The sequence below is a fragment of the Anomaloglossus baeobatrachus genome, chromosome 1, assembly GCF_048569485.1.
Source record: "Anomaloglossus baeobatrachus isolate aAnoBae1 chromosome 1, aAnoBae1.hap1, whole genome shotgun sequence".
NCBI classification, from domain to species: domain Eukaryota; kingdom Metazoa; phylum Chordata; class Amphibia; order Anura; family Aromobatidae; genus Anomaloglossus; species Anomaloglossus baeobatrachus.
The window spans coordinates 266,541,094-266,555,690 of NC_134353.1; the positions used below are offsets into that span (position 1 = coordinate 266,541,094).

Consider the following 14,597-nt stretch of genomic DNA (forward strand, 5'->3'; position numbering starts at 1 on the left):
GTCAGTGGCAAGACTTGAAAATTGTTGTTCACGGACACTTTCCATCCAATCTCACTAAGCTAGAGCTATATTCCAAAGAAGAATGGGCAACAGTTTCAGCCTCTGGATGTGCAAAGCTGGAAGAGACAAACCCCAAAAGACTTTCAGCAGTAATTGTAGTGAAAGTAGGTCCTATAAAAGTACTGACTCATGAGTACAATTGCAAGTCACAATTTTCAGATTTACCGTATATTTTTTAAATATTTAGAAAACCATGCATCACTTTCTTTCCACTTCACAAATACTTGCTACTTTGTGTTGTGTTATATCACAAAAAATCCCAACATAATAGATATTTAAGTTTGTGGGTGTAGTGTGAAAAAATGTGGACGTGTTCAGGAGGTATGGATAGACTTCCAAAACAGAGAAGGGTTGACTAAAGCACCTAACATGTGAAAGCTCATGGAAGCTTATTGGGCATCAGGCAGTGTACTAATTGTCATTGACTAGATTCTGGTCTATTTTCATGCCTACAAAGCAACTGCATTATAAATTCAATAGAACAAACAAACAATCACTATATGAAAACACTTACATTCCAGCTTTTACAAGATATAGTTAATGTTATGTTATTGTTCTTTTTGTGTTTTGTAATTTGTAGCAACTCCGTGCAGTTATTTTGTTTTGTTATTTTTTTGCTAATGACAGTGACTAATTTCCTTTTGTAATTAGACCTGTCATCACAAATGAAACATATCATTAAAATTTAATCATGAGTAATATGAAAAAAAAATAATCAGAAAACCACATTAGGTAAAAACAGTTGTCTTATCCATTCTTGTTCCAGTGAATGTATTCATTTATGTACAGAGAACCCCTGTAACGTGCAATCCTGAGAAGATAACCCCTTGGCTGCTATCACCCACTGCCTTTCTTATGGTGCTTTTCATGTATTTTTAAGTGCATTTTTTTTAAAGAACTGTGCAACTAGATCTTACATTAAAATCTATAATGCAATACAGATGCACTACATGCAGTAGTGAAATTTATCAATGCCTGCAAGTCACTCTTAAAACTTAAAGAGAAAACCTGTAATGGAAAATAACGCTATTAACTTGCAGATATGGGGTTAATCTGCAGGATTATAAGGGTTCTGACGCTGTGTGGCTGCTGCACAGAAAGCTCTGCTGCTGGGAGGAAGTCATCTTTATTCCTCCTGGCAGCCTCGTGCTTTAAGTTATAGAGGTGCGTCCGGCACGGTTTCAGTCACCGCTCGGTGCATAGTGAGCGGCGGCTGTAACCACACCACTGGCACTGACAGCTGACTCAGCAGTGCATCAGTACAGAACAGACAGACAGTGCCGGGTGTAGTTACAGCCAACGCTATGTCCTGAGTGAGGCTGCCAGGAGGAATAAAGATAATTTCCTCCCAGTAGTGGAGCTTTCAATATGGCAGCCGCACAGCATCAGAAGACTAATAAGCTGCAGATTAAGCCCATATCTGCAGGTTAAAAGCATTTTTTTCCATGACAGATTCCCTTGAAAAAGGAAAAAAAAAAAAAAAAAGAAATTTGACACACAGTATCTTTGTAATACTAGAATGGTATATGCTAGCACAACATTGTGCAGTATATGGAAAAACAAATCCAATATATTAAAAAAAAAAAACAAAAAAACAACATGCTGACACCTGCTTTAAAAGAAAATGTAATATATCACCGGTGTCAGTTAATGGATCATACACAGGTTGCCTAAATGCTTCTTCTGTAGCACAGAACATGTGTCTGTAGTTTCATCTTTAATCTGATACATTTCTTGGCATCCATTGAATGCTGAATAAATACAGGTTAGTACACTTCTTGCTCCTTCCTGAATTTACTGCTCAGCTCTCTGCTGGTTTGTTGAGGGGTTTGGTTCCACTTGCGTTTTGCACGAATGAGTGCAATCCAAAAAAATATCGGACTGCACTCGCACCTGTGCAAAACTATGGGGCAGTTTCCATCTGCGATTGAGTTCTGAATGGCAGAATGCTGGGTATCACAGCGAGTCTTGGCTCACACAACCCCATACAAGCCTATGGGAGCATGTGAAACATCACACTGCACTCGCATGTCATCCGATCTCAGTAAAATGTACGCAGAGACAGGCCGTGGAGGAGAGTGAGAAAGTGCTCCCTCCTTCTCCTCCGCAGCTGTGATCTGATCGCAAGATTGAATCACAGTCGTATGACCCTCGGCTGATGCTCACAGCAGAGGATCATTAACATATCACTTCCGATGCTCTCACATCAGAAGCTATATGCAAGTGGAACCATACCCTACTAGTGAGATCTTCTCCAGCAATCGATACAAGTCCTCAAATCATTGTGAAATAAACTGCTAAGGAGGGCAAGTGCTGTAGTTTCATATATGTATGTGTATAACCAGCTAACAAGCTGGAACTGTGCAAGTGCGATCACTGCAATTCAACAGAATGCCACCAATACAGCACTACATTCAACATGGTCCTGTGCACTAGAGTGTGATTATCCGCAACTGAGACATGTAACGAACACGGCCATGGCCGAAAGTGTTGGCACCCTTGAAATTGCTCCAGAAAATGTATTTCTCCCTGTAAATTATTGCAATTACACGTTTTGTTATACACGTTTATTATTATTTCCTTTGTGTGTATTGTAACAACACAAATAAAACATAGAAAAAAAGGCAAATTGGACATAATTTCACATAAACCCCCAAAATGGGCAGGACAAAATTGTTGCCGCCTTTCCAAAATTGTGTGCGAACAACTTTGTTTCATGCATGTGATGTTCGTTCAAACTCATCTGTTACAAGTAACAGGTGCGGACAATATGGAAATCACATCTGAAACCAGATAAAAAGGGAAGAAGTTGACTCAATTTTTGCATTGTGTGTGGGTGCCACACCAAACATGGAGCACTGAAAGAGGAGAGAACTTTTTTTGAGGGCTTGAGAATAGACATGGGCGAATTTGCAGATGTTTTGGGAGGGGAAGGGGGGGGGGGCTGGCTGGATTTAAAAAAGAAAAAAGTCCAGTTCGGGACCAAACTTGAACCTGACTCCCCCCATTACTAACTGTGTAAGTAAAAAGAAAAACACAGAGAAAAATACTTTTTTATTAAAAAAAAGAACAAAGAAAACAAAACAAAAAGCAAAATAGAAAACCCTATTTTTCTAAAATATTAAATATTAACCCCACAAACAATCTGCAGGTCCGACGTAACCCATACGACGTCCCAGGCTCTGCTACATTTGAGATCACAGTGCATGGTCGCATTAGAAATTGTGACTGCTTACTGTGGACTCCGTGTTCCCACAGTACCGCACCTGTGACCTCACGTGAACTGGCTATGTGCCCAGGTTGCTTTTTTATGTGCTTCTTTTATGCACATAAAAATGCATGTTTTGGCAGAAAAAAAAACACATTTTTTTATTGCGTTTGCGCATTTTTTCATATGAGTTTTACCATGCTTTTGTTTGTCCTTCTATAAGTCAAGGCGACCATGGTGACCCCGGGCTACTGAGCTACGGAGGGCCTCGCACACTATGCCGTATGTAAGGTGTGTGAGGCAAAGCGCTGCGCTATAGTCCACTGTAGTGATAAAGCATTGCAGGGGATTATAGAAACGCAGAAAGTAAACCCAAAAACAATTGACATGCTGCTTCTTTCTTCAGCAACAAGATCTGCAAGGAAAAAAGAAGCAGTATGTGCACAGCAAGTCAGGATTCTCATAGACTTTGCTGGGAGGCTTTTTCCTTGCTTTTATTGATAAAAAGAAGCAAGGAAAGAAGGAAAAAAAAGCCATGTGGGCACATAGCCTTAGACCTGAGAAAGATGCTAAATTTAATTTGTAAATCAAGGTCAGAAAGGCCTTTCATTAAAATTTTAACTTATTCTTTATCAGCTCAGCCTGATTCACAGATCCTCAGCATCCCCTGGCTGCTGAGATCTCACATTGCTCAGTACAAGCTGCAGTGGTCAGTCAGCCTGGGTGAGTGGCGCAGGCAACACTTGGACTCATAAGCTACTTCATTCTAAACCTCATCTTAAAAGGGAACCTCTCACGTTACATGTAAAAACACTAGTAACCTGCAGATATGCGATTAATCGTCAGGTTAATAACATTTGAAATCTGCCAGGAGCCTGCACATTGAACCCCGCTCTGTATATTGAGAATGCTGGCTAAGCACCCCCGTACTAACTGACAGAAGCTCAGCATTAGAACATGCTGTCAATCGCTGTAGTGGGTGCTTACAGCAGCTGATTTCCATACACAGTGCGGTAACTGAAACCCGCGTCGGTGCTGCCCTCGTGACTGAAACCGGAATGCTGCTGGAAGGATTAAAGTTAATTTCCTCCTGGCAGGGCGGTAAAATATGCAAGCAAGGTTTCAAATGCAGATTAAGCCCATATCTGCAGGTTGATAGTGTGTTTACATGTGACAGGTTCACGCTTATCAGGATTACACAGCCACAATTTTGTGAATGTTCAAAATTAATATACCAGCCTCATCAGATCTATATAACAATGTACACAATTTGTATTGTGAAATTTGGTGAGAGATCTGCTTTTAAGAGAGATTAAATAGCATCCCATTATAGAATTGTTAATATTTGCTAACATTAAAGGTTGTACCAAATCATTATATAAAATGTGACAGCGCCAATCAATCATTAAAAAAGCAAAAATCAGCAGCAAATGTCAATTTTTCTTTTTCTTGATACATACTTGGCAGTATACAAACAGCATTTTTTTCCTCCTTTATTACAAATGAGTAATATATTTACAAAAGTGGAGAAATATCACAGAGCTATGAGCACCTGAAAAGATGAGACCATTAAGAATATGGATGACACATTTCAGCCTAGGATATCATGATCAATATATTAATGCAGCTCATGTTGGAGGGGTGTAATCTAATAACATAAAAATTTACATAAGTAGCCAAAAGAAAAAAAATATAAAATGGAACAATACCATAAGCATACACACTAACCATGGCAAGTGGTGACATGCAGACATAGCACAATGAATGTATATCACTTGAGTCCAGGTTTAATTCATTGAAGAAACAAAAAGGCAAATCTCTGGTTGAGTCCCAGTTTAAAGGGAACCTGTCACCAGATTTGGTGACTATAAGCTGCGGCCACCATCAGTGAGGACTTACCGTATATACACCATGCTGCTCTCTGGTCCGGCGCCTCCTCTCTATTGCGATCGTGGTCCTCCTTTGACCCAGCCCAGTATGGATGACATGTCCTATGTCATCCACACAAGAGGGCATTGCGGTCCTGCACAGGTGCGCTTTGATCTGACTTGCGCAAGGCAGATTAAAGTACTGTAATGCGCAAGAAAAGGTGAGAGACTACCCTCAGCAGGCCAGATTAAAGCGCGTCTGCACAGGACCGCAATGTCGGCTTGTGTGGATGACAGACGCGTCATCCATACTGGGCTGGATCGAAAGAGGACGTAGTAGAGAGGCGGCGCCGGACTGGAGAGAGGAGGTGCCAGACAGGAGAGCAGTGACGCCCAATGGACTGGACCGCCCCTTAGGTGAGTATTCTAAAAGTGATTTTACATTCTACAGAGTGGCCTGGGCTCTTATATACATTATTCTTGAATGCAGTATATAAGAGCTCCCTGGTGGTGGCCACAGCTTATAGTTGCCAAATCTGGTGAAAGGTTCCCTCTAATAAAACTCACATGACACTCAGATTAGTTTCAGGTGATCCAATATTTTCCTACCTGAGTTGAAGGATCACAAATTCTTACCGTGAAGTTGGCAGTATTCTATACACTTAGAAATAATTAAACTTATGTTTATATGCCAATCTTGATCCAGAACCTACTTGGTTTTTCTCATTTTGATATACAAGACTGCATTGCTTCCCAGTCTCCTTTCTTGTTGGAGATGTTACACTTCTTTTTGGTTGACAGTTTGGATAAGCAGCAATGTGAAATGTACACACTCTGATGCTGCAAATGCCTCTGAAGTATCGGAGGATAGCATTTGAGCTAAATAGGCCAGTAGTAGTGCTTCATAGTAGTGCTTACAAATTCTTTTCAAGAGAGCTTCTAAGCACTGAGTTTCTTTTCTAGGAGACAGGACACCACTGAAAGACTGCAGTGATGGCCAAAAACATAGGCAAAAAGGAGCAAACAAAATTACAAATCCCACCGTTAAGAAGAGAGATAATAACAATGGGCAATCTGCTTACTGAATTTGGTGCATCTTTCATCTGACTGTAATCAGAGTCAGAAAATGTAATGTAATGGTAATATGTTCCTTCCGTAGTATCCTGCTCCTCATCACAACAGCAGAGAAGAAAGCAGCACTCCATAACTTCCAAAATGGTATATTCTGCCATCAGGATAAAGTGATCGGGGAGAGTTTCAGCTTCTCTTGGCTTGGAAACTGCTCCAAGGATATGAAAATTGCATGGTCTCTGTATCGTGACGGTTAAATGATCCCCTGTTCTTTTGGAAGTGCTGCTTTGTTCTTTTATGAACTGGAGATTTTGTATACCATTTTGAAGATTGCACCCACCAGAGAGGAAATCTAAGGGCTCGCTCACATCACCGTATAACACAGATGAGCGCTAGCCAATGTTTCATCAGATAGCACTTGCTCCAGTGTTATACATACGTCGATTCGGCTTGAGAAAAAAAAATGCTGTGATTGGCAGCGCATCTCAGATAACGTGCACTCAAACAAGTCTATGGGTGCGTGTGAAACATCGGATTGCACTCAGATGATATCAAAGTGCATTCTCACATATATGCCAAGACAAGCAATGGAAAAGGATGGAGAAACTAGGTTCTCCATCTTTACACACCTGTTGTCAGATTTTCGCATGCGAGAGAATCGGATCACAGTAAATGACACTCGGCTCACGCTCGCAGCAGAGCTTGACCAGAGTGCCATTAACATATCATATCCAATACTCCTGCTTCAGATGCCATACGACTGTGTGACCCCGGCTTTACAGTGATGCCCTTGATTTTTTTACTACCTACACTACTACTACTACTACTACAGTAAATAAGGTCTTAGCAAAAGTGAAAATTAACAACACTGAGAATAACATTATCTGTTTCTTATCACAGTTTTGGTCTAATATGTAGTCAAACCAATGAAACATTGAGCCCTTATAATGCTAATTCTCAAAGTATTTCTCCATTTCAGGTGCTCAGCCTGAGGACATAGACGTTCATTATAACCTTGTACAATACCCTTCATAACTATTTTTGTGTTCACTTTTCAACCAACAACTTCCATTATTTTCCACATTTACCAATAATATGAAATTCATTCATAGATTACCTTTTACGTCTTCATCTTCGATGGTGGTGTTAGAGCTCTCTGTAGATTCCTGTGGACAAGCAAACCAACAGTAAGGACAAGACAAGACACCCATGTGAAGAAGATATCACTCTGCCTCTAGGTCATGTGCTCTAAAAATGAAAAAGGGCTTTGAGTATCCCCAGAAGACTTTCTAAGGCAAGCCCTGAGATAAAGCAGGTAGCTTTAACCTTTTCACTTCCAGAGTACACATGCCTATGGGAGGCAGTGGCAAGCTGTCACAGACTGATGCTAGCAACAATGAAACGTCTGCCAAAACACAAAACCCAGACTGGAACTGGCAACATTTATTCGCAACATTGCGAAAGCAATGAAGGAAATTCTGCAATATGAACCCAATAACACAAACACAATATTAGGAATAAAACGCAGATATGTAATATCAGGTGACAGCGAACAAGACCATGTAACAGATACATGAACATTTAGAGAAATTACGTTCTTCAGCCAGTGAGTACAATACAAGTCACCAACAAAGCATTGTTAATGAAGATGCAGATTACATTGTGGTCGGATGATAGCAGACCCCCAGATACTGTATGTAATGTTAATCTGATCTTCACTTTTTACTAGATCAAACAACAGACACGTGTGAGTATCTCAGTGATTGCTTAGGAATGATTTCAGTAAAGTCCAGTCACACTAAGCAACTTACCAGCGATCCCAACAACGATAGGGATCGCTGGCAAGTTGCTAGGAGGTTGCTGGTGAGATGTCACACTGCGACGCTCCAGCGATCCCACCAGCAACCTGACCTGGCAGGGATCGCTGGAGCGTCGCTACACGAGTTGCTGGTGAGCTCACCAGCAACCAGTGACCAGCCCCCAGCGCCGCGTGGAAGATGCTGCGCTTGGTAACTAAGGTAAATATCGGGTAACCAACCCGATATTTACCTTGGTTACCAGCGCACGGAGCTACACGTGCAGAGAGCAGGGAGCAGCGCACACTGAGCGCTGGCTCCCTGCTCTCCTAGTTACAGCACACATCGGGTTAATTACCCGATGTGTGCTGCAGCTACATGTACACAGAGCAGGGAGCAGCGCACACCGCTTAGCGCTGGCTCCCTGCTCTCTTCGCTACAGCACACATCGGGTTAATTAACCCGATGTGTCCTGCAGCTACATGTGCACAGAGCAGGAGCCGGCACTGACAGTGAGAGCGGCGGAGGCTGGTAACAAAGGTAAATATCGGGTAACCAAGGACAGGGCTTCTTGGTTACCCGTTGTTTACTGTGGTTACCAGCCTCCGCAGAAGCCGGCTCCTGCTGCCTGCACATTTAGTTGTTGCTGTCTCGCTGTCACACACAGCGATCTGTGCTTCACAGCGGGACAGCAACAACTAAAAAATGGCCCAGGACATTCAGCAACAACCAACGACCTCACAGCAGGGGCCAGGTTGTTGCTGGATGTCACACACAGCAACATCGCTAGCAACGTCACAAAAGTTGTTCGTTAGCAGCGATGTTGCTAGCGATGTTGCTTAGTGTGACGGGGCCTTAAGTCCAGTAACTTTATTGAGATATTGAACATTAGCTTTTTCTTTTGTGACTTTTTTGCATAGAGTAGAGAAATAGAGACATAAAAATTCCCCGGAACATTGGAATTTTGAAGCAACCCAATAAGTGATAAAGACCAGACAGTGGCTTGTTATCCAGAAGATGTAATTGCCTTTTTTGTTCTCCATGAGATGTGCTTTGCTATGCCTTTCTATCCAGTCTCAATTTTGAAGATTTTTTTGACATTCCAGTCTACAAATAGGTGCTTGTAAAACCTTTTAAGTGATGTGCCAAAAATATTTTTATATAACATTCATTCTCAGAAACGGAGTTTTGGATGTGGTCATTTAAAGAATATGTTCAGACGGAGCGTTTTAACATGCATTTTGAAGCACATTCACTTCTTAGCCATAATGAAGGGTATTCAAAAAAAGTATTAGAAATTAGCAATGCAATCACTAATATAACCGCAAGAAAAACGGCTGCAGATAAAGGATACACCGTGCTACTGTAGTAAATTAAAGCGTGCTAGACACTGAAAAAGTAAGATTTTTCTCTGGTTGTCAAATAGTAGAAACCAAATTGGTTTACATGTCCTAGCTAGAGAGGCCCTGTGATGACTAGGACAGATTATTGATGGTACTGTGTACATTTCCCATATATTATCTTGGAACAATAAATGGTCAAGTAAGATAATCACTATTTCTATAATGCAATTCTAAAAATGTTCCTCTAATAATAGGCAAAAGAAAAACAACAATAAAAAGACAAAAGTCAAACATTTAACATAAAGAGTCTTACAAGAAATAACAAATCACGTGGTAATGGAGAAAGCGCTAAGTCACACAGACCGTTCTCTGGATGAAGAGCTTATATTTCTTATGGGCCAATTTACTCCAGTACAAAATAATTTATTTGAAAGGACTTCTCTGGAATCAAGTAATATGAAATAGCACAGTATATGCAGTGCTCCAATATACTAGTAGATCTTCTAATAAGATTGTCTCCAAACAAAGGATATGTCCTAGGATGAACAGACCAAACTACTCAATAAGCCTATCAATGGAACCTAACGATTCTTGTAACCCATGTAGACCGAAGGTGCCTATACCTTTAGGTCAACTGAATATTTGGCTGACTGGAACAGCTCCTAACTTTCCATAGACAAATGTTTGGCTTAGCTGAATTCTCATGTGTTTTCTATTGGGATTGAGCAATTACATTCATTCCTAATCTTAGAGGTAAAGTCATAAGGTACCAAAACACATTATATTGTTGGCTGAACCAGTCAAAATCATCGGGTTCAGGCTTTTTTTGAATATGTAAATGGACCATACCTGCAGGGAGGCATAGTCTATCAGTTTATTCACCATAGTTCAATGATCAAGTGCTGATTGTGCCAGTGTGTTAATATAAGCTGTACATGGGCTTGGCACCACTAAGCAGAACACAGCTGAAAATTGCCAGCTAATTGTGATATCACACAGTTGCCCGAATTTTAACATAGGAATGCAGTTAAACCTTCTAAACTATTCTCACTCATATCTGTCTCTATGCATAAATGATATAGCCATAACAGGTCACATGAAGAAAAAAAAAATCAACTTCCCACCATTTGTAATCCCGGAGAACCCCTTTAACATTGTTCCGATGATGCTTCATACAGAAAGATTATCAAATACTAACCTGTGCATGCCTATAAATCTGTGGGCATGTACAAAAAGAAATGACATCATTATAGCTGACAGGAAGGGATGACAAATTACATTTCCCTATGCATACAGTATTAACTAACTGACACCATTCTCAATATGTAGGAAGATACAGAGTTAGAAAAACTAGAGCTCATTTACTAAAAAAATACAACAAAGGACAGCGACTACTGCGTGCTAGATGATTTTAAGAAAGACATGTCAGCTCTATTTAACTAAATATAGATCTTACATAATAATAATAATGCTCAGACAGTCTTAGAACTCAGTATTGTGTTATTCTCCCTGGTAATGACTGAAGAATGGGCATTGCCATTGCCTTTGTCAATAGGGTGATTCTCTATATTGTCTGATATGAGTTGGGACATGCCCCGTTAACAAAAAATTATGATAAAATAACATCCAATCGTTCATGGATATATACGTATTGTTTTGGAAATGTACAGGGGAACACTACGATGCTACTCTAGGGAATGGAATATTTTACTAAAACACACCAGGAGAGCTGGTAGGTCCTCTGTAAAGTTTAATCAGTGCTGTGAGTCAGGCAGCTTTTCAAAGATGGACGATAGACAAAACTTCACTTTAAGAAAGCTTCTGCTGATCATGACACAGTAAAAGTAAAAACATAAATCCAACTAAAAAAAAAAAATCAACATAAATACGTGTGTAGACTAAAAACAAGGAACAAAAATTTACATTGAATGAAAAGATTACTCTTGAGCAGAGGTTCCCAACCTGTGACTTTAGGAGCCACATGTGGCTCACGGGCTCATTTTGAGTGGCCTGTGGCTGTCTGCCACCTTGGTGCGTGAGAACCAGGTCTAGAACACAGTCATGAGGAGCAGATCTCCAGATGGTGACTTGGCAGCAGCCCCACACAGAAGAGCAGATCTGGATGCCCATATACTGGCAGGATGTTGTAGTAGTGAGGGGTGAGATAAATGTGGTAAAGGTGGAGATAGGATGATACTGACTGGCTGCATTTACACACACGTGTGACACATCCTAGTACCGAGATTTATTTTTTTTTTTTTAAATGACAGCACACTGACCAGAGAGTTTCACTGAGCCATACATACATCATATAAGACTCGGCCATAAGGCTATGTGCGCACTGGAAAGAAGGGAATTTTGTTTACTTACCGTAAATTCCTTTTCTTCTAGCTCTAATTGGGAGACCCAGACAATTGGGTGTATAGCTACTGCCTCCGGAGGCCACACAAAGTATTACACTTAAAAGTGTAAGGCCCCTCCCCTTCTGCCTATACACCCCCCGTGGGATCACGGGCTCCTCAGTTTTAGTGCAAAAGCAAGAAGGAGGAAAGCCAATAAACTGGTTTAAGCAAATTCAATCCGAAGGAATATCGGAGAACTGAAACCATTCGACATGAACAACATGTGTATACAAAAAAACAGGGGCGGGTGCTGGGTCTCCCAATTAGAGCTAGAAGAAAAGGAATTTACGGTAAGTAAACAAAATTCCCTTCTTCTTTGTCGCTCTATTGGGAGACCCAGACAATTGGGATGTCCAAAAGCAATCCCTGGGTGGGTAAAATAATACCTCGTAATAGAGCCGTAAAACGGCCCCTTTCTACAGGTGGGCAACCGCCGCCTGAAGGACTCGTCTGCCTATGCTGGCATCCGCCGAAGCATAGGTATGCACCTGACAGTGTTTCGTGAAAGTGTGGAGGCTGGACCAGGTAGCCGCCTGACACACAAGCTGAGCCGTAGCCTGGTGCCTCAAGCCCAGGACGCATCCACCGCTCTGGTAGAATGGACCTTCAGCCCTGAGGGAACCGTAAGCCCAGCAGAACGATAAGCTAGAGAATTGGTTCCTTGAACCACCGAGCCAGTCTTGATTTGGAAGCCTGCAACCCTTTACGCTGGCTAGCGACAAGGACAAGAGTGCTTCCGAGCGGCGCAGGGACGCCGTACGATCGATGAAGAGTCTGAGTGCTCCCACCAGATCTAATCAAGTGCAAATCCTTTTCACATTGGTGAACTGGATGAAGACAAACAGAGGGTACGGATACCCTGATTGAGATGAAAGGGGGGATTCCACCTTAGGGAGAAATTCCGGAACCGGACACAGAACCCCTTGACCTGGTGAGACACCGGGAAGGGGACTTTGCACGACAATGCTGCCCCGACAGACACTCTCCGAAGTGAAGTGACTGCCCCTAGGAAAACCACTTTCTGCGAAAGGCGTGAGAGAGAAAAATCCCTCATAGGCTCGAATGGTGGTTTCTGCAGAACCATCAGCACCCTGTTCAAATCACAGGGTTCTAACAGTCGTTTGTAAGGAAGGACTAAGCGGCAAACCCCCTGCAGGAACGTGCGTACCTGAGGTAGTCTTGCTAGGCGCTTCTGAAAAAAATACAGAGAGCGCTGAGATTTGTCCCTTAAGGGAACCGAGCGACAAACCTTTTTCCAACCGAATTGCAGGAAGGAAAGAAAGTAGGCAAGGCAATTGGCCAGGGAGAAACTCCCTGAGCAGAGGACCAAGATAAGAATATCTTCCACGTTCTGTGGTAGATCTTGGCAGATGTGTGTTTTCTGGCCTGTCTCATAGTGGTAATGACCCCTTGAGATAACCCTGCAGATGCTAGGATCCAGGACTCAATGGCCACACAGTCAGGTTGAGGGTCGCAGAATTCAGAAGGAAAAAACGACCCTTGAGACAGCAAGTCTGGTCGGTCTGATAGTTCCCCCGGTTGGCCTACCGTGAGATGCCACAGATCCGGGTACCACGACCTCGTTTGCCATTTTGGAGCGACGAGGATGGCGCGGCGGCAGTCGGACCTGATCTTGCGTAACACTCTGGGCAACAGTGCCAGAGGAGGGAACGCATAAGGGAGTTGAAACTGCGACCAATCCTGAACGAAGGCGTCTGCCGCCAGAGCTCTGTGATCGTGAGACCGCGCCATGAATGCCGGGACCTTGTTGTTGTGCTGAGACGCCATTAGGTCGACGTCCGGCATCCCCCAGCGGCAACAGATCTCCTGAAACACGTCCGGGTGAAGGGACCATTCCCCTGCATCCATGCCCTGGCGACTGAGAAAGTCTGCTTCCCAGTTTTCTACGCTCGGGATGTGAACTGCTGATATGGTGGGTGCTGTGGCTTCCACCCACAGCAGAATCCGCCGGACTTCCTGGAAGGCTTGCCGACTGCGTGTCCCACCTTGGTGGTTGATGTAAGCCACCGCTGTGGAGTTGTCCGACTGAATTCGGATCTGCCTGCCCTCCAGCCACTGCTGGAACGCTTTTAGGGCAAGATACACTGCCCTGATCTCCAGAACATTGATCTGAAGTGAGGACTCATGCTGAGTCCACGTACCCTGAGCCCTGTGGTGGAGAAAGATCGCTCCCCACCCTGACAGACTCGCGTCCGTCGTGACCACCGCCCAGGACGGGGATAGGCAAGATTTCCCTTTCGATAATGAGGTGGGAAGAAGCCACCACCGAAGGGAAGCTTTGGTTGCTTGAGAGAGGGAGACGTTCCTGTCTAGGGACGTCGGCATCCTGTCCCACTTGCGTAGGATGTCCCATTGAAGAGGACGCAGGTGAAACTGCGCGAAAGGGACTGCTTCCATTGCTGCCACCATCTTCCCCAGGAAGTGCATGAGGCGCCTCAAGGGGTGTGACCGACCTTGAAGGAGTGATTGTACCCCTGTCTGTAGTGAACGCTGTTTGTCCAGCAGAAGCTTCACTATCGCTGGAAGAGTAAGAAACTCCATGCCAAGATATGTCAGCGATTGGACCGGTGTCAGATTTGACTTTGGAAAATTGATGATCCACCTGAAACTCTGTAGAATCTCCAGAGTAACGTTGAGGCTGTGTTGGCATGCCTCTTGAGAGGGTGCCTTGACCAGCAGATCGTCTAAGTAGGGTATCACTGAGTGACCCCGAGAGTGGAGGACCGCAACTACTGTAGCCATGACCTTGGTGAAAACCCTTGGGGCTGTCGCCAGGCCGAACGGCAGCGCCGCGAACTGAAGGCGTTCGTCTCCTATGTCGAAGCGCA

At 43.1% G+C, this 14,597-nt stretch overlaps 1 protein-coding gene across 13 annotated transcripts in view; it reads right to left on the reverse strand.

Moving 5' to 3' along the window:
* CAMK2D (calcium/calmodulin dependent protein kinase II delta) overlaps positions 1-14,597 on the reverse strand; it is a 288,538-nt gene that overhangs the window by 27,238 nt on the left and 246,703 nt on the right. For 9 of the 13 annotated variants that reach the window (XM_075349962.1, XM_075349930.1, XM_075349956.1 and 6 more), the window contains one exon: positions 7,325-7,373. In XM_075349962.1, the coding sequence (XP_075206077.1) occupies positions 7,325-7,373 (49 nt within the window). Of the gene's footprint in view, positions 1-7,324; positions 7,374-10,544; positions 10,563-14,597 lie in introns of all 13 variants that reach the window. The other 4 variants (XM_075349947.1, XM_075349911.1, XM_075349939.1 and 1 more) reach the window with 1 other exon arrangement.